This window comes from Mus musculus, chromosome 13 (assembly GCF_000001635.26).
Source record: "Mus musculus strain C57BL/6J chromosome 13, GRCm38.p6 C57BL/6J".
NCBI lineage: Eukaryota > Metazoa > Chordata > Mammalia > Rodentia > Muridae > Mus > Mus musculus.
The window spans coordinates 58,841,568-58,861,119 of record NC_000079.6 but is presented as its reverse complement, the minus strand read 5'-3'; the positions used below and the strand labels follow the sequence as shown (position 1 = coordinate 58,861,119).

Below are 19,552 nucleotides of genomic sequence, written 5' to 3'. Positions count from 1 at the left end.
TTATTTAACCATCATTTAGTTTAAGAAAACCCACATTCAAACTCCAGATTAGTCATTTGCATGATATGACTGGCCCAACCCCTACCAGGAGCTCCTGGGAACAGCTTACTTGACTCTGCTCAAGACTCACACAACACTGTGAGGCTCTGATGGTGGGAAGTGTCATCTGATGTCTACTTTGTCTTTGTCGTGCCCCTCCCTGCACATCTTAATATTATGTGTATTCATCATAAGAAATAATGAGAGTCACTCTTTTCATTAGTGACTCTTCCTTAAATAATTAAAATAACTATAGAAGTCACTAAATTGATAATGACTTTGGAAATGTTCCATGAAGCTCTGATCCCATGGAACTCTTACTAAAATGTATCAGGCTGATTGAGGCAGTGACTGTTAGTTACTGTTGCTAAAGAATGCTTAGCATGGAGAATGGGAAGCTGAGAGCTTCTGTCGCCACTGAACAGCAAATACCGTTTCAGATGCTCTGAACGGTAGCATGGTTTGATTTTACTAGATTCTAAATGTCCACATTTTGATTCTTGAAACGTCTGAGGTCTGATTTCAGCTTGGAAAAAAACAGTCTGGTGATTATCCAACTTTAAATGTATATAGCATCTTATGCTGCAGGGATTCAGGCATGAGTAAGTGGTCTCTTTAAACTGACTTCAGAACAAGAACCAGGGGCTGACACCATTTCTTAGTTAAGCACACACAAAAGCCTGAGATATAGTCTTGTGTCACAAATGTAAGCCGCCTATAGACTACCACCCCGCCCGCTGAGACAAAGGTGGAAGACCCACAGTCATGCCCATGGAAAGCACGCTCTGCTCTCAATACCTACAATGCACAGTGAGGTTCACAGAATCTTGATCTTCTCCTACAAGGTTTTCTGCCACACAAGAGATTTGCTTTCCACTGTCATCAGATGAAATGTTCGTTATCCTTAAGGAGCCCTGTGTGTGGCTTGTTTCATTCTACAAATGGATTAACAGACACACACAAAAAATAATAATAACATTGATTAGAATTAATCCCAAAGTATCAGAGTTTCTTTGTGAAGTGTAGTATACACACACACACACACACACACACACACACACTTTCCTTGCAGATTTCAGACTCAAGTAACCCCTAAATTCTTGCCCACCTTCCTCCGAGGGAAAAGATTACAAAGGGCTATCACTTTCTTGCTCAGAATAATAATCTGATGTGTACCCATAATTAAATGTAATCTTCAGATTGGCTTTGTCTAATTAAAGATAAGTAAAAACTAAATGACATTTAAAAATCATTATAAATACCAACATGTAGGCACATAAAATATTGGGTGGCTTTGATGGTTAGCAAAGATCAGCAACTTGACAATGTAGGGTCACCTGGGAAGGGAATCTCAGTGGAGAACTGTCTGAGTTAGGCTAGTTCGTGGGAGATTGTCTTAAATGGGTTAACAACAGTGGGATTATCCACACTACCTGTGGTGACAGGTCATGGTGTCACTGTAAAAATATAGGCGTGGCTATTTTGATCTTGTGCTGATAAGAAGAAATGAGTTGCTACATGCATTAATTCACTGTTCCTTGCTCTTGGCTGTGAACTTACTGTGACTAGCTCCTGGGGCTGTGACTTCCCACTAAGGGTGGACTGGAGATGTAACCTGGGACTAGGCACGCAGTGAACCCTTTCTCCTTTAAGTGGCTCTTGCCAGGGCCTTTTTATCAGAGCAACCAAAAAGGAATCTAAGAGAGTGGTCATCAATACGTTCAATATGGTCTCCTCATTGTCACCTTACAAGACAGAACTAAACTCAGCCTCACCATGTGCTTGGAAACCAAATTCCCAACGTCCCAGTACAAGGTGGGGAGTGGGTCACCCCCCACACTGCAGGAAAGGGTCACAGACTTTCCTTCCTCCACGGTGAGGTTAGGAGCAGCCAGACGTGCAGATGGCAGACCTATGGAAGGGAAAAGCACACAGAAATGCACACAAACAGTTACAGTCGGAATCAAAATGGTCAGACATACATTGTTACAGAAGTCCATTGTTGCAGTAACTCAGTTAAGTCTAGAAACCTCCACCAGGCCCTAGAGTTTAATAGAATCAGATAGTCAGGAAAACTAGTTTAAAAGCATTTCTCAAGGATGAAACTCTAACAATGACTTTGTTAGAATGCTTCAGAGCCAAGGTGGAGTTAATTATTATGAATTAAATTGACCAATCTGTTCATAATAATGATGAGAAGTTATATATATGACTCCTTATCACAGTGAAAACCTGTTAAAAGCAAAAGGAAAACCTTCAAGATGTATTTGTTGCTAGAGGAGATTGTGACCCCTACATGTGTACTTTTGCATTTCGCTGGTGTGGTTTTTATACTTATATTTCGAGAGCTGGACAGTTCTTATTTTAATTCTTGCTGCTTTTGCTTCTCTGGGCATCTCTCTTCCCAGGTGTGCACACTGCCTTAAACTGCAGAAATCACACTACCTATTACCTAAAGCAAGGCTTGGATAATTAACTATGTGTTGATCCTGCCAATCAAATCAGCCCACTTGCTATGAGCACCATTTAGAGGGACACTGTCCACCCCAATTGCCAAGTCTCACAGAACTGTGGTAGCTCATTGTCTAGGAACAGCTTGGAGGTCACTATTAAATTGCAATAACCCACCTATTTGCCAGTAACCAAACTGACATATTTGATACCCAAACATTTCATCATTAAGGGTTACCTTAGCCTCACTGGCTAAGCCACTATTCTTCAGTATTAAAGTCAGACTAGACAATATTTGTACACAGTGTTTTCAACAAGTATTTCAACCACTGAGAGAAGACAGCCAGTAAAGTCTGGCTTTCAGGGACTTCTGAGACCTCCTTGGAATGACCCTCCCTATAAGCATCCAATAGAGAGGAACATTGCATCTTTTGTGTGGTTTCAAAGAGTCCCACGCTATCCCAAGTTTCATGAGGCAACAAAGCACATAACAAAAGTCAAGAGAAAGCACAGTAAACAAAAACAGACCCTACACTGTAAACCTCATTCATATGAACTGTGTGGATTAGGAAGCAGATCAGGGCAGAACACCATTAAAGTTAATGGGGTGGTCTGGGTAACTTCCTAAAAATATGTGTTTTATTTATTTTTAGCCTAACATGTAGTTGCATCATTTAAAGAGTCAATAATCATATAAAACTTGTTACTAAAAATAATCAAGCGATTGTGTGAAGAGTAGCTTGCCCTCAGCTGGATGGCATTGCTTCCTGTTCCCAGAAGCACCCACTTCATCTATTTGCATATCTTCTTTACTGTTGATCTCCAGCTCACTAAATATTATGCTTGCACTCCTATTTGTTGCCTTTTCTGATGTGGAATTACCTACTGATCTCCTGTCAGGAGGGGACTAGAGACTTCCATCTGTGCTTTCCCACCTGCCCACAGCTCTATCTTTTCATCTTTCCACATGATGTGAAGATATATGATGTAATAAGACATAAATCAAGATACATAAACCTTACTGAGACTTGGACCATCTAAAACCTGTCGAATCTACCCAGTTATCTTCATATCATTTTGAGGAAGTGACAATTCCCATTACTCAGCCCAATGGAACAATTATTAGAAATTCTCCCAATGTCCTCCTTAGATGAAGGGAAAGACTATATATATATATATATATATATATATATATATATATATATATATGTGTGTGTAAATTTGTCAATATGTACATATATTTGTCATGTTTTCTATGAATGCTATCAAGTTTACCCAAATCTCCTCAGGATCTTTATTTTATTTTCTTTATAGAACAGATATCCAACTTTCCCCCAAGAAAAGAGGGTTACATCACCTGAACCATATACAACAAGGAGCATGTTGAATATGAATGTACAGCGGGCTTTTGGCCAATGTCTGTGATGGTGTCACCTACATTCATGCACAAGTCACATTTTCCCTGTGGACTGCTCCGTGACCAACATTCTGAGGCACAATGGCAGTTACGACACATCCCTTTGCTTTCCCAGCTAATAGTTTTTGGTGTTCTGTTGGCTCCCATTTTCCTTGTATTTACAGATTTATTTACTGATTCTAAGGTGACGTTGGGACCCAAACTTATTCTGAAGATGTGGCTCCTCCCAAATAGCCCTGTCCTAGTCACAGTGCTTTGGTGTGAGTGGTTCCTTCATCGGTGTATAACAGATCTTAGATATGCTGAGTACAGGAGTGCTAATGTGAGCTTCAGTAGGAAGTGCTGCATAGTAGTCTTAATTATTCCCATAAAATCTGGCTTGGTCTTCCTTTTCAAACTTCAGTATAGATGAGTAGCAGTCCTGAGTGTGTTTGTTTAGTTATAGTAGGAGCAGTGGTAATATTTTCTGGGAGCTCATTAAAGTAGACATCCCCACCCAGTGTGTTAACTTACAGAATCCTTGCAACAACCTTGAAGACAAAAACTTAGTACTTGTTTAATTAATGAAGTCTAGAAGTATTAGAAAAGTCAAGCATATCTTTCAAGGAGTCAGTGTAGACCTGGGATTTGAACCCAAAATAAAGGACCTTTACCACGACAGTCCATTGCCCTGCAGGGTTACACACATTTTGTTCAGACCATACGTACTACATCATATCCAAGATCTGAGAACTTGGTTCGTCTGAAAAGAGTTCTGTGCCTATTTTGTGAAGGAAGAATGAGTCTCCGTATTATGAATTAATTGCCTCACCCTGTCATAGGACTCTGCAAAGGAGTCTGTGCAAATTGGCCAAGCTTAGATCTTTTAAATGTAAAGTCTCCTGTAAATGAGTAAGCACCTGCCTCCTGTTAAGTCTACGGCATTGATGCGCTGGCCAAGACCCAGTAATGGAAAAAACAATCTGTACTTGAAATATCACTTGAGGCTTAATTAGCACAATAAAAATGAATTGGGAAACACCGATCGCCAAGGCGGGATAAACCACTCGCCAGGCACTAGTTCCTGGCTTAATAAGATTTGAAATCAGCACAAGTCCACCGCAAAGCCCAGCAATGCTTCCAAAAGCTACGGTGCTAGGCCTGATGGCAAACACCAACCATCTTCCTTCTGCAAGGAGGACCTCACAGAAGATGAGAAATAGCCAGCATCCCCAGCAGAGAACCTGTATCAATGCTCTTGACTTGAGTTCGCTCAGGAAAGAAGTGTTCACCTCTCGGGTGTTTAGTTAATGAAGTCTACAAGTGTTAGAAATAGCAAATCAGCTGGCTTTCTTTGAACCACAGCTCCCCCGTTCTTAGGGCACACACAACTCACTGAGGGACCCAGCTTCTTTCCCCAGCGGTATGGGTTGAACCCAGAAGGTTTGTGTTTCTAACAAACTCCTCATGCCACAGACCACAGTTTGAGTAGAAGGGGTTTAGATAATGAGTGTTGGACAATTGTTCACTAGGCTTTTGTTTTTACAACTATTATTCTTAAACCCAACAGGGGCCTGGGTGATTATCTCTTCTACCACCAGAATTTCCTCAAAGTGTGTTCTGGGAGAAGTGAATATTTTAAGATGCTTAAGTGACTGTGGTGGAGATGCTGCAAGAGGCAGAGACAAATGCAAGACTAAAAGTAACAGACTAGAAAAGCAGAGAGAGCTAAAGAAAGCTGGATGTTTGTAGCATTGCCATATGACAGCCCTCAGAAGTCTTTCTGTGGAAAACAAGAAAACAAGTAGCGGCCATTGGCCCTGGACCCCCTCAGCCAACTTAAGTACCAGACTACTTGAACTGTGTGATTTTGGTACTTTCTTTGAAGTGGTTTGACACAATGTAAAATACTTAAATCCAAATGTCAAATACTTTAAAGATACTATTCATGTCCATGATAGCAAATAGCACTAATAGCTAACTAGCACCTTTTACTTCTTTTAACATGTGCTAGACTCCATCTTAAATGCTTTCCTGCACTCTCTCCTTAGGCATCTCAAATATCCACGAATACACTGGTTAGCATCTCTATTTCCCAGTGGAGGTACTAAGGTTTAGGGAGTATTGAAACGAATCAGATGCTGTGTTAGTCCTAGCCTGGCCCTCACCTCTGCCCATGGCTTTCACCAGTGCATGGGCACGTAACTCTGAAGAGAAGATCAGGGGGCCTCAGCCACTGGCCCCAAATATGTAAGTTGCACCTTTCTGATAGATGAGAAAATCAAACCTCTGCTCATTTGGGTTCTTAACTAGAGAGGACACAGAAAGGTCACCGTCCCGCTTCATTGGTCAGTGGTCACTATGAAGTCATGATGGTGTGTTTTGTCAATCTGTTGATATTTCTGGCCTCTGTTTATTTGATGCTGGCTTATCACTCCTGTGTATATAACGAGGCTGGGGAGTTAGGATTTCATCTATATTCTAACTTTACTTTTCTCTTATTTCATTTTGTGTTTACTAGCAATTTGCCTGAGTGTGTGTTATGTATGTGTGTATGTATGTATGTATGTATGTATGTATGTATGTATGTATGTGCATCATGTGCACACAGTGCCCATGGATGCCAGAAGAGGGTCTCAGATCCCCTGCAAATGGTTTTGAACCACCATGTGTGTGTCAGGAATCAAACTTGGGACTCCTGGAAAAGCAGCCAGTGCTCTTAATCACCCACCAAACCATCTCTCCAGCTGTCCCTCCTCCTCCCTCTCCTCTTTGTGCATAAAGAGCCCACAGTCTTCTACTTTGGAAAAATATCAACCGTCTGGATCTCCCTCTATCTCTGCAGGATGTTTTCCAATTTGACACCTAATGATGACAAGTGTGGCATGTGTATGTGTGTGTGTGTGTGTGTATACATATATGCATGTGTGTGTGTTCATTCACTCAGCAAGCAGGAATGGAGTTACCATAATATTAGATGTAACTGCTTACAGCATGCTGGAAAAAAAACCCACTAAATTAAAAAACACCTTCGTAAGCTCAAAGTGGAAGTTGCACATCTAAGCTTCTGTGAGTCGTGGTATAGACGTGGCAACTGCCAGATAGCTTAGAAACAACGATTTCAGCAGCTTCCTTTGACATTCTAAAAAGGACAGAGAAAAGCAACAACCCACTGTGGGCTTTGTTTTATTTTCAAAAATAAAAACTAATGTCTCATAAAGTGAAAGCAAACTAACCAAGACACAGAAGCAGGAGGGCAGGTGCTCTCGGGAAGACAGAAATGAACCACGTGAAGATGCGTGTTGATCTTGATAAGGTGCTGGGCTGCTATGTTCTGGGCAGACATGTGCTACGAACGGTAGCTGAAGCCAGAAGTCAGTGATGTAAATAAATCACTGGCACAGATTTACTTCAGAGAGCAAACCTCTCTTCCCAGGCACATAGAGATGCTTGCTGACTCTCGCCACCAAACTCTCTTACTGTGTGGACAACACTTGAAGGAATCCTCACACTAAGTTTGGAAAATTCAAAAATGGAAATTATCATTGTGAATAACAAAGGAGCCAAAGGCAGGTGTGGCTTCAGCCCTTCTCACAGTAACTGGCTACTAGTGAGCTCTGCTGAGGGACTATTCTGATATGACCTACAGACATGCCATCTTTCCTAGCCTTACCATGTACCTAGAACAGACCACTACCATCACTGTTAACTTTGTAATGAAACCTCCTCACAGATAATGTTAAAGTCATTATTGTAGCATTTAAAAATTGAAGTATAAGTCCGAGTTAGGCAGAAGGAATCGTTGCAATGTTCCTATTGAAAAGGACCAAAGGGAAAATAGCTCTAAGACACCAGTTTGAACAGCTCAGAGGGGACCTTCCTCGATCCTGCCCCACCCCGACAGAAGATGAATCTACACAGCCCATCAGTGCTACCCTCTTCTAACAACATGTATAACAGCCATTTCAGTCCTTCAGAAACCTAGTTCACTGCACCTTATCCACTTAATGTGGAAATTGCACGAGTCTGTGTGTTGCCTTTCAATGACCATTCTCCTGAAGCTTAAGGGGGTCATGTAGAGAAACAGACCACAGTTTGTGTCACAGCCTGGATAACTGTATGCTCATTCACTGCAGGTTGGAACCATCACCATTATACTGTTGGGCATTTTGACTGGAATGGTGTTAAACTCCTACCCTGCCTCCTGGTTTCCCTAGAAGAAGAAACAAGACCCTCTTCAAAATGACGAGGATAGACATGTCAATGGGACCTTTGGGTAGCACTAAGATTGAGCCTAGCACCCTGAATACATGGTTGAAGATGTTAACTGCTCTACTAGGCCCCCTCCCCCTGCCAGTCCATCAGAGAAAAGTAAAATATCAGCCCTTTCATAACAGGGTCCCTCTTGAACATCTCAAACATTTCATTAGCTGGCTCAAAACTGCTGAGATGGCTCAGTTGGTTAAAGTACTTGCTTGATGACCTCAGTTCAATCTCTAGAGCCCTCCTGGCAGAAAATCACTCCCAAAAATTGACCTCCAGCATCCAATGCCATGCCATGCAATGGGACACACTTGTGTAACTTGCAGACCAAGAGAGGAGACCTGAGCTGACTGGGTAAGGTCTACAGACAGGAGCAGAAGGAACAGTAATAGGAGCTGGGTCTGACCTAGGATTATGTCCATGGGCAAGCAGGGAATTCTATAACACGGGACTGGAAGCTGGGGACACAGGAAGAAAGCTCGATGTGTCCACAAGCAAAGCCCACAGGAATAGCAAGTCCCACAACTCCCACAAGAAGCTAGAGATCTAAGCGGGAGGTCGAGGTACCTGACACTCAAGGGAAACTAAAGATAGAGTTGCAAGCCCTAAATACAAATCCTAAAGAGATAACATGACCTCAACTCTACCATGTCTTAGTCCTCTCCTGAACATGGTAAATACATCCACCAAAAAAGAACGATGATGTAAATTTTAAGAAGACAAGAAAGAAACAACCAATAAACTAATTCTTGATGTTCAAGCCCCAGTATAGAAATACACACACACACACACACACACACACACACACACACACACACAAATAAATCTATTGAAAGAAATTCCAACCCTAGTACAGGAGGCATTGAGAAGAGGTAAGATCACAAATTTATAGTTAAAACAGTAAACATGTAGAACAAAGAAAATATATTGAAAACTGCAAGATAGAAATACCCAGTTACATATAAAGGAACAGTTGATACTCAGCAGAAACCTTAAAAGGTAGGCAGGGGTAGCGTGATATAGTTCAAGCTCTGAAAACCAATAATTGCTAACCCAGATTACCATACTCAACAAAACCATATGTTATAATTGAAGGAGAAAGAGAAACTTTCCATGATAAAAACAAACTAAAGGAAATCATGACCTCTTAGCCATTCCTGGAGAAGATATCATAAAGGTAAAAGACCCCTCTGGGCTGAAAAGAAAGATAAATACTTCCAACAAACTACAGGAAAGAACAAACCACATGAACAGCAGTTACACAGAGGAGGAATACAAAACCCCAAAACACTGCAAAACAAAAAAGGGGGGACAAGATTTAATGCATACCTTTCAATGACTATAAATAACAATTGTGTCCATTACTCCAATCAGAAGACACAGTCCATTCAACTTAACTGAGAGTGGTCCATCTATCTCTTGCCTCCAAGAAGTGCGTGTTATCGTCAAAGAAAGGGTTAACAGGGGGCGACAGTCTGGGAGAGGAATTCCAAGCAAATGGGACTAAAAAGCTACTGTTCTACTGCATGACAAAATGGGCTCAAATTAAAATCAGCCATAAGATTCAAAGAAGGTTGCTTCATTCTGATTAGGAGAACAATGAATCCCTGAAGGGCATGTTGCAACTTGAAACAGGTACCACACTGAGCACAGTGCACCCAAGTTCATAAAATAAGCGCTACTAGATGGAATGACAGATAAGTCCCTACACAGTAAGATTAGAGGACTCCATTACCCTGCCCTCAATAAATAGCAGACCATCCTTTAGCAGATACTTTTTAGGGCGACAGACGTTCCATGATATCAAAACCAGGTGAAGACATAACAATAACAAAAGAGAAATTATAGACAATTTCCCCCTGATTATCATTGCTACAAAAATGATCAATAAAATTCTTGCAAACCAAATACATGTACACATCAAAAAGGCCATCCGCCATGATCAAGTCGGCTTCACTGCAGTGGCTCAACGTGTGCAATCCAGCAAATATAAGACACCACAGAAGTAGACTCAAGGACAGAGATCTCGTGATCGTCTTCATAGACACAGAAATGGCTTTTGACAAAATCCGGCATGGCTTTATAGCCAAAGCTCTGAAGAAGCTAAGAATAGGAACCCCAACACACTAGAGACTACATGCACAAACCTATACCAACAGTATACCCAATGGGGGAAGCCCAAAGTATTTTTACTAACCTGGTAGGAGTGCTCACTTTCATAGGGAGCTTAAAGTATTAGCTGAAGCAGTAAGACAGGGAAAGGAAACAAAATAGATACAAACAAGAAAGCAAGAAACTGGACTGTCCCTCAGACTTTATCAGAGACCTCTTAGAGCTTTCAGCAAAGTGTCAGGATGAAAAAATGTTCAACTTCACTAGAGTCATGAGCAAATTAAAAACATGCCTACTACTTTGCCCTAGCCAAAACCACAGACATTAAGACATTGTTCATAGACATTAAGGAAATGAAGAGTAACAAACACTGGTGAGGTTGGGAATGAAAGGCACCCTCGTGCACCGCTAGGGGAAATGTCAAGTGGTCCAACCACTGTGGAAATCGCTATGGAGGTTCTTCAGAAAACCAAACATTAGAACCACCTAGTGATCAAGCTCAACCACTCCCGGGTATCTACACAAGGACTCCAAGTTCACACATCACAAAGACATTGGCATGTCCATGTTCACTGCCGCTCTGTTCACAACAGCTGAGCTGTAGAATCACCCTAGGTGCCTGCCAACAAGGAATGAACAAGGAAAGCCTTCCAGTCATACGGAAGCCTGAAGGTGCCTCACCTGCAGAGACACTGGGTCAACTGACCAGTAATCCTGTGTGGTGAACCAAGACGGTCCAAAACACAAACATCTGTGTTTTCTCTCATTTTCTGGTCCTGGATTTTGCATATATACATAAAATCCCGGACATGACATAAATATAGAAGAGAAATTGTTTATGGAAGCAAAGAGTACTAACAGGGGAGGGAGATGAGAAGGATCATGAGTAGTGCAGAGAGAACGTGCTCATGGCGCACACCTCACACGATCGAGCAAAATGTCCGCAGAGAGCCTGCTAGTAGTGTGTGCACCAGTAAATCTCTTAAAACATATTTTTAAACTTTTAAAAACCCCACTGATCATTGCTGTCATTTCCCCAACCCTTTCCCTGTGGGTTACACATATGTGCATCTCAGTGTTATGTCTGCCAGCCTGCGAGGCTCTGACTTAGAAAACATATTTATTGTCTCTTCACTGCCAGTTACACAGGAATATACACCGGTGGTGGTATGGAAAGAAATAATGCTAGTTTTTTTTTTTAAGGAAAAACCCATAGATTCGTGCCTTTCCAGTGCATTGCCGAACCCCCTATTAATTCACCTTTATAATTTTTTTCAAATTACATCATTTTTCTCCAAACACTCTCTGTTGTGATAGATCTAGGAAATCCTGCCATTTGTGCCTTCTGATAATTGTGAGCTTTTTCTTCTAATAAGTGGCAATACGTGAAATCCAATATAATTGTTAGCCAACTGTTCGTAAACATTTTCCTCTGAGCAGAAAAAAATAAAAACAAAATTTGAGATGATAAAATGCTGAGAAATGCGTAAACAAATACAGAGAAATATAAGTATTTTTTCCCTTGTCTTTTGGTGTTTTACAGGAAATGTATGTTGAAATTTAAGTAATAAATGTTTGGATTATATTTTTTTTTTACAAAAATCCAGAAGTATACTTTATAACTTTCAGACAATTTAAAAAAAGCAGACCCTACAGATGAAAATAAATGAAAGAAAAGGCAAATGCTATGGAATATCAAGGGAGGCATAGAAAAAGGCACATTCGCCAACGCACAGAACAGTCCAATACACTCTGAAGAATACTTAGTAATCGGGGAAATGCACAGTAAAAGGGCAAGACAGCACTCTTAAGAGAGAAGAGCTAAGAAGTCCACTCATATCAGAGTGGTAAATTACGGTACAGTCGACTTTAATGCGCACATTTTATAAGACAGAAACTCAGCTCTGTGAGGTCTTCTAGAACACTGACAGGAGCATGGGGAAAGACTCTGGGAACACTGTGATGATAATAAGTTAGGAGCACTGGCTTCTCTTCAGAGGATTGGATTCGGTTCCCAACCAGTACCCTCATGGTGGCTCACAAGCTGTGATTCCAATTCCAGGGCATCGAACGCCCTCTTCTGGCTCCTGTTGGTACTGCATGCATGAGGTGCACATACAAACACCCAGGTATACACCTATACAAATATTTTTTTTTTATTTAAAGTAAATAAAAATAAAATCTTTCTCTAAAGTGGGAAATAAGCCAAACTACTATCAACATGGCACATTTAGTGTAATTAAGATTCATTTGGCCACAAACGTTACACACTAGTTAGAAAGAATATAATGAGTGTTGACCTAACATGATTATAAATACAAAGATGGTGCTTTTCTAAAATTCAGGGAAATACTTTCTATGATGAAATGTCCTGATATTACCTATGCAATGGCAAATGAAAAATACCTTGAAAAACACAAACAAGTAAGGAAAGCATAGAGCAACCTCTGAACTAGACCTCCAGCATGCCAAGTCACCTGATATGAAAATACTACTCACAAACACATAGTTCATTAAGAAATGTGTAGAAAAACAAAAGAAATAGAAGATGTTGAAGATAGACAGACTGAGAAAATTAAACAGCTGTTTACTTCAGATATTTTGTTTCTTCTGTCCACATCTCAGTGGTCAGCCACATCAAGGATGCGTTCCCTCTGAACCCACGTCAAGACCACACGGCCATTTAAGAGTTGGTGTCAGAAAAGGACAAAGCAGCCACCCCATGCAGAGGCAGCTTGTGGGACAAGGGCCTGTGTTGGATGCTCTCTGTTCCATGTGTCCTGAACAAGAGGTCAAAACAGCTGTGGGGATTTGGGTGCAAGCTGGATGACCAGGTGACCAACAGGGCATCTCTTGCCCCTCTAGGCAGCTTCTCTCAGTGATATAGAACAGCCATGCGTTATACACATAGTAGGGATTGTTTGGTGTGGTAGTATTGTTTGTCTGTCTGTCTGTTTGTCTGTTTGTTGGCTGGCAAGGAAGGCTGAGGGAAGCAGTACAGTAAGGGAATAAAGTGAAGTCCCCCACAATGAGAGCACAAGACTCTATCTATCCCCCTTAAGAGTAAGCAGCAACAGCGCCGCTCTTAAATAAAAGTGGGCCTTCAAACAGGGGCTCCGGAAGGGAAATGGTTACACACATTCCTGGAGATACAAACAAGGCACTACATGGCATGTTCCTGCTTTGTCACCCGCCACTAGGCAAGAGCAAACAGAATTGTTTGTGAGCTTGTCAACTGTTTGACTAACCGATTAAAATTTTGCTGAAGGAATAACGCCCACGCGTGTCATCGTAGAGATAAATCGCAGGGTCGGAAAAATCCTAGCTGCGACCCTGCTCTTCCTTCTCGAGGGTCATGAGCTCTCGCTGAGAGCTGGGCCTTGTCCAAAGGGGTCTTTTAAAACTCTCCAGATGGAAGTATTGGGAAGAACGGGATGGGGACAGCAGAGGCTGAACCCAGGCATGGGCACAAGCAGGCAGGAGTGCAGCCAGCCATGACAGGACAGACTGAAGCATGCCGCAGCAAGGCGAGCCTAAGGATGTGCAGGTTTAGAGTATAAGGTTTAGAGTATATTTACCTCAGCTGCTAGGGCTCCTTCAGTGCCCTGTGGTTGGTTCTCCCTCTGCATGGCTTACAAGCCAATCAAGTGTGTATGTGTGACTTGGGAAGGGCTGTATGCTTCATGGATATTTTTGGAGAAGCGGATTGTTAAATGAATGCATGGATGGTGGATGGACAGGCAGACAAATCAACAACAGAATTAACAATATACTTTTCCTTCATGTTTTCAGCCATTCAAAAGCAATGTTCTACTTGAAAAGAAAAGTCACTAAAGGTGCTCTCAGCTAGCCTCTCCACACTGCACAAAAACGTCTGATTTGCCAGAGACACCCACAACACACTGTGAAGTCTGGGTAGTGATGTCCTTCCCAGACCCGCTACCATACCAAGGCAACGAGAATAGTTAATAGCAACTGGAACTCATTGATGAAAAATAAATTACCACAATTGGGTATCTGCAGGTTCGCCAGGGGCATGTTCTTGCTGCTCTCATTGAGGCAGTACAAATCCTGAGTGTCGGGGCTGGATTTAGTCTCCTGGAGAGTCTTGAGCCACATGATGTCGCAGGAGCACGTGAACGGATTACCCGTCAGGATCCTACGGGGACAGAAACGCAACCCAGTCAGGCTCCCACTTACCTTTGAGTTTCACTAGTATTCACTAGCGATTACAAGCTGAAGATGCACTAGCCACCAACCTTTGGGAGTCACGCCCACTTTGATGGCACAATAGTGCTTACTGTTCACCCCGTTATTTAATAACTCCTGCTCTGCTGTTATGTGCAAACAAAATGGTAGCAGCTAAAGATAGCAAGGAGATGCAAAACCTTGTGGAACATTTAGGAAAACAGATCTGAACAAACACAGCCACAACAGAGAGCATCTCCTGGTGGGGGCGAGGTGCCGGTTTTTGTACTTAAGTGGAGATGCCAACGGTGACTCTTTTGTGTGTGTGTGTGTGTGTGTGTTTGTACATACATATATATATGTATATGTGTGTGTGTGTATATATATATATATATATGAATGTTGTCAAGCCCACAATAGATAGCAAACAAATTCTATAATTTTGAAAACATTTTAAATCATTCATCTAGCTTGGATTTTCCAAAAGGTCGCACCATCATTCTTTGGCGTTCACATCCTATTTTTGACCAGGCTAGAGACTTAAGAGTTCTTGCTTCAGCGGGGGAGCAGGATCACTTTTGTCTCCATTGAAGAGGAAACTGGAGTCAGGGATCTGAGGCTTTGGGGTACCAGTCAGGAGGCCAGCTAAGCTTGCTATTCTGCGTTGTGCCCCTCCCCCCAGAGACCTTTGTATCCAAGCAATAAAAGCTGAGGGCAGAAGCTGGAAGGGAGAGAGGCAGAGGACATATATGCGCATCCTCAACCCAGTGAGGGTTTTGCAGAATGACACACTTGGGCTCCCAGGCTGAGCAGTCTACACAGGACAGATGTAGACAGACACACCGCCAGGCAGCCCTCAGCAGTGCTATCTGGAATCCTGGTACTACAGTGGGTGAAGGAGGAAGTGTGTGAGGAGGAAAACAAAAACCACAGGGGGGGAGAAAAATCTTTAATGCTTATTTATAATGCTCAGTGGCCTATTTAAGATGAATCCCATTTATGATAATGAACCCTTAAATGAGACCATTTTCAATCGTTACATAGGCTGCCTAGCACTAACCACAATACTTAAGATTTCCTGAGGACAGGACCTGGCTTTGCAACATCATTTACTCCTGTGGTTTTCTGATTGCGTTCTAAGAATCTCGGAGATCCCTGGAGACTTTTCTGCGAGTTTCGTGGGGGGGAGTGTGGTCGTGGTAGACTGGTTTAATTTGTATCTGCTCACCCATCTCCAAGTACCCCGCCAATATCAAAATAGGATTTGATGCTCTGAGACATGGACTGTGAGACAGAAAAGAGGCCCACCCTTGGCTCAAGCTCAAGTTGCCCGAGACATTTCCTAGAGTTCTGAGTACACAAATAACTGAAGTCTTTCTAAAAGGACGCTATAATCAAATAAGCTAAGTGGAGGACAAATGGAAGAGATGCTTCAATGATAAAGCCCAGGGTGTTCCCATGGCCACACAGCCCTGGCAGAGAGCTGGTCCCCTGACTTACTTAGGCACCCACCTCTCCCACTAAAGGACAGAATCTTAGACAAACCTTTCTCCTTCATTCTAACAGGTAACTCACACATGGTCAACGCCTACTGACTGTGTCATTGAACAATGCCGCTAGTGGAATTTCAAACCGTGAACTGGAAAGCATCTAATGTTTTAATCCAGCCAGCAAAGTTTATGCAGTGGCACCCAACACCTTCACACAGAGCACCTTGCTCTGCGTCACGTGGCTGCCTCTGAGGTATCGCCGCCTCTTCCTGTGTTAGAAGTGCCAAAAGCACAAAAGAGGCATGTCCTCACTCTCATGTGCGAGCTAATTAAACTGGTCTCACAGACACAAGGTACAGGTGAGTGTTTGCCAGAAGCTGGGAAGGGTGAAGGAGACAGCCTGGCGACTGGGTACAAAGCCAGTCAGACAAAAACAGCATTCAGCAGTGTAGTAAGCTCACTGTGCTGACTACTGTGTAATTTATATTTCATCATAGGTAGAAGGAAATATTTTGAGTGTCCAATATATGAGAATCTATGTACAATATATATATAATATTATACACATACATATACATATATATGGGTATATATATAACATTGTACCCAAGGAAATATATAACTAGTGTAAATGGAACGTAACTTAAGGGAGTAACACTAGACCTTCAACTCCCTGAAGTTAGTTTATTCCAAATAATTGCCAGTCATAAAGACTTTCACCACGCGACCCCTTCCTGCTTGTACACTTGTGACCTCTCCACTAGAAGTGTCTGTATGATGTGGACACAGTGAAAGACCCTCTTTATAGAAAGATTCTATGTATGTCTTGTGCTGAGCGCCTAACCCAGTGGGCCCCCATCTTCTGGTGTTAATTTGGGGATCATGCCATCAGCCCCGCCCCCCTCCACTCTTATCCAATCTGCTAGATCAAAGTTCCCCCCCCCCCACACACACACACGTACACTATTCTCAGAAACTAGACCTGCCTGCTAGCTCTGATGGTTGTAATTATTTCTAGCAAGATGGTTCCCTATTGGTTGACGTAAACTGTCCTCATCTTCTTCAAGCCCTGTGTGATGTCTCTGTGGAGGTTGGCAAGGAGCTGCCAACCTGGGACTGCCAGCACTCAGACGTGCACATGCCTGCCTGGCTGTAGCTGGCGCATGCTCACAGGCAGCCTTCTCAGCGCATGCTCACAGGCAGCCTTGGAGGCTGGGTGTCCATTGCGGTACCTCCTCTAGGGGATTTCATGCTAGGATTCCGAGCTCCCCGATTCTTACCCCATCACCGCCTGGAGCAACAGCAAGGGGAGGACAAGAACCACCCCAGATGGGAGCCAGAACCAAGGCTCAGTTCCATCACTCTGGTGTCTCGGGGTAGACAGGGCAGTGGCCCTGGAACCCTCTTTCTTTCTCTAGCCTGAGCCGGGAAGCTTCATTAAGAATCCTCAGTCTTCAGCTTTTGATGCGTGATGACTCCTGCCCACCCCATATTCCTGACTTTCCCGGAGATTTCTTTTTTAAGTGCCGCGTTTAAGTGGATGCTTCTTCCTGATATCCAGAGCCCTGTCCTTCAAGCCCCTCACACCTTATAGTCCCCTCAAGCACCTGACCACAGCAATGGCAGCCATTCCTATTTGCCTAGCGGTGATTACACTTGAGAACTGAGCACCTCGGAGATGCTGGCTGTTAGCCGTCAACACGGCGCTCGACTGGGGCATAAGGATAAATATCAAGCAGAGGGCTGAACCCAAAAGAACGGCTCCTAGAGATGGTGGGTCTGGGAATAACCTCTCTGCCAGGGTTGGCTCTACCCAAGCCTATACTGGGCTGACGGACAAAGCTGGAAGGGTGTTTTATCCACTGTAATTTCCTCTTTGACAAATGTGCTTTATTTCAGGGCTTGCATAAAACAAGAGCCAGATGAGAAGAAATATCAAGCTACTCTAGCACAAAACTCCCTGCTGGGTTTTTTTCCCCCTCTTTTCCATCTATTAGAAAATAAATTATTTATGTGAAAATAACATTCAGCTGATCATAATGACATATAAAGGAGACAGGGATTGTAGTCACCCAATTGGGCAAAGCTAGAGAAACCATTTTTCAATAATTTTGATGCAACGTACACTTGCAATGGTACTCATTCAAAAAAAAAGAAAGAAAAGAAAAGAAAGAAAACATAATTATCCTTCCTTTTGAAAATTTCCTCCCAAATGCCAGACAAAATCGTTACTTACAGGTCAGACAAGTCAAGGTGGCGGAAATGTCTCCTGGACAAACTCGTCAGCTTGTTTCGTGTGAAATTTCTGAAAGAAATCAGATATGTTAAGTGTAACTTTAAAGGTTATGATTTAAGAATGATAGTGGTTTTGTTTTTTAAAGCGTAATTTTCCTGGACTCGGGTACCCATCTTACTTGGAGCCAAACTGTGCCTTTTACATGAGAAGATAACTTCCGGGGGTCCCTGCCTCGCTTACAGTGCCTATGCACTATGAGAGAAGAGTGTATGTTTCTCAGAGTCTCTCTTTAATATCTTTGTTTCACCCAAACGTTTATGTCTCGTGTATCGATTGAAAGTCCAGTTCTCTCCCAGTTGGGCTCCCGATGCTTTGAGCACTTAATTGGGGGAATATGTAATAAAACAGCACAGTATAAGCCCATGAGAGGAGGAAAGAGAGAGATTCTAAAACTAAGAGGCATCTTGAACATTTTTAAGGTGTGTGACAAACAAAACCTGGGCTAGAGAGACTTTCAACTGTCTTTCCCGGAAGGAATACACCTGCTGACGGAAGCCGCCTGCCTGGTGGGACTATTTACATGTGACCTCAATGAAGGAGTAGCTCCAAGAAGAGACCAGGGCAGAACACTGGGGAACAGGGCATGTGTCAGACTTTATCGTGAGCTCCCCCAAAACACAGCATCTTTATAATTTAAACAAAGCAACAGAAAGATGCTCTTTCTATCCATGGGAGGGAGGAAAAAAAACCTTATGAATTTCCTGGTGTGTTCCAAATGCCTGTTGTTTGAGTGTTTCCAGTGATCCTGGCAGCTGAATTTGTTTACTGTTTCATATTTACTTAAAGTTCTTGAGCCTCTGGATGGATATTTTTGAAAAGTAGCAAAAGTGTGAAAACACACAGCCCACAAAAACAGCCAAGACCCCATCCACGCAGCTCCTGGCTTCTCGAGTGGCCCAGGCAGGCAGGTGTCTAAGAAGAAAGTCTGCTAGGGACAGTAACCCTGGCTCTGCCCTGGACCTAAGGCCAGAATGCTATCAGGCCAATGACATCTCAGTCATCTGTAGGAGCTAAATCACAGGCTGACAGGGTTAGCTGGTGAAAGGAGAGAAGGGTACCCGGGATGAAAATATACTCGAACCCATCAGGAAGTCGTGAGAGAGACATGCCCATGTAAGCCTTTTCTTTGGGGACATGAATTAAGAATGGCTTCTGTGGAACAATATCACACAAAAAATCTCTGCCTGTCTTTAAGGCTCAGGTGTGTTCATACTCATCACAAAGCCTGAAAAAAAAGGAAAAAAAAATCTGTTCTTCTCCCCAAAAATAAATAAAAGGGGTACAGGGGCAGGGATGGAGGGGAGGGGAGGGGAAGGG

The 19,552-nt window shown here is 42.7% G+C and overlaps 1 protein-coding gene across 9 annotated transcripts in view; it reads right to left on the bottom strand.

Annotated features, from left to right (window-relative positions):
* The window catches only part of Ntrk2 (neurotrophic tyrosine kinase, receptor, type 2), a 327,499-nt gene that overhangs the window by 272,851 nt on the left and 35,096 nt on the right, over window positions 1-19,552 (bottom strand). For all 9 annotated transcript variants that reach the window (XM_030247188.1, NM_001282961.1, NM_008745.3 and 6 more), the window contains exons 5-8: window positions 18,176-18,244; window positions 14,266-14,420; window positions 1,815-1,951; window positions 842-974 (exon numbers count right to left, since the gene is read on the bottom strand). In XM_030247188.1, the coding sequence (XP_030103048.1) occupies window positions 842-974; window positions 1,815-1,951; window positions 14,266-14,420; window positions 18,176-18,244 (494 nt within the window). The remainder of the gene's footprint in view (window positions 1-841; window positions 975-1,814; window positions 1,952-14,265; window positions 14,421-18,175; window positions 18,245-19,552) is intronic.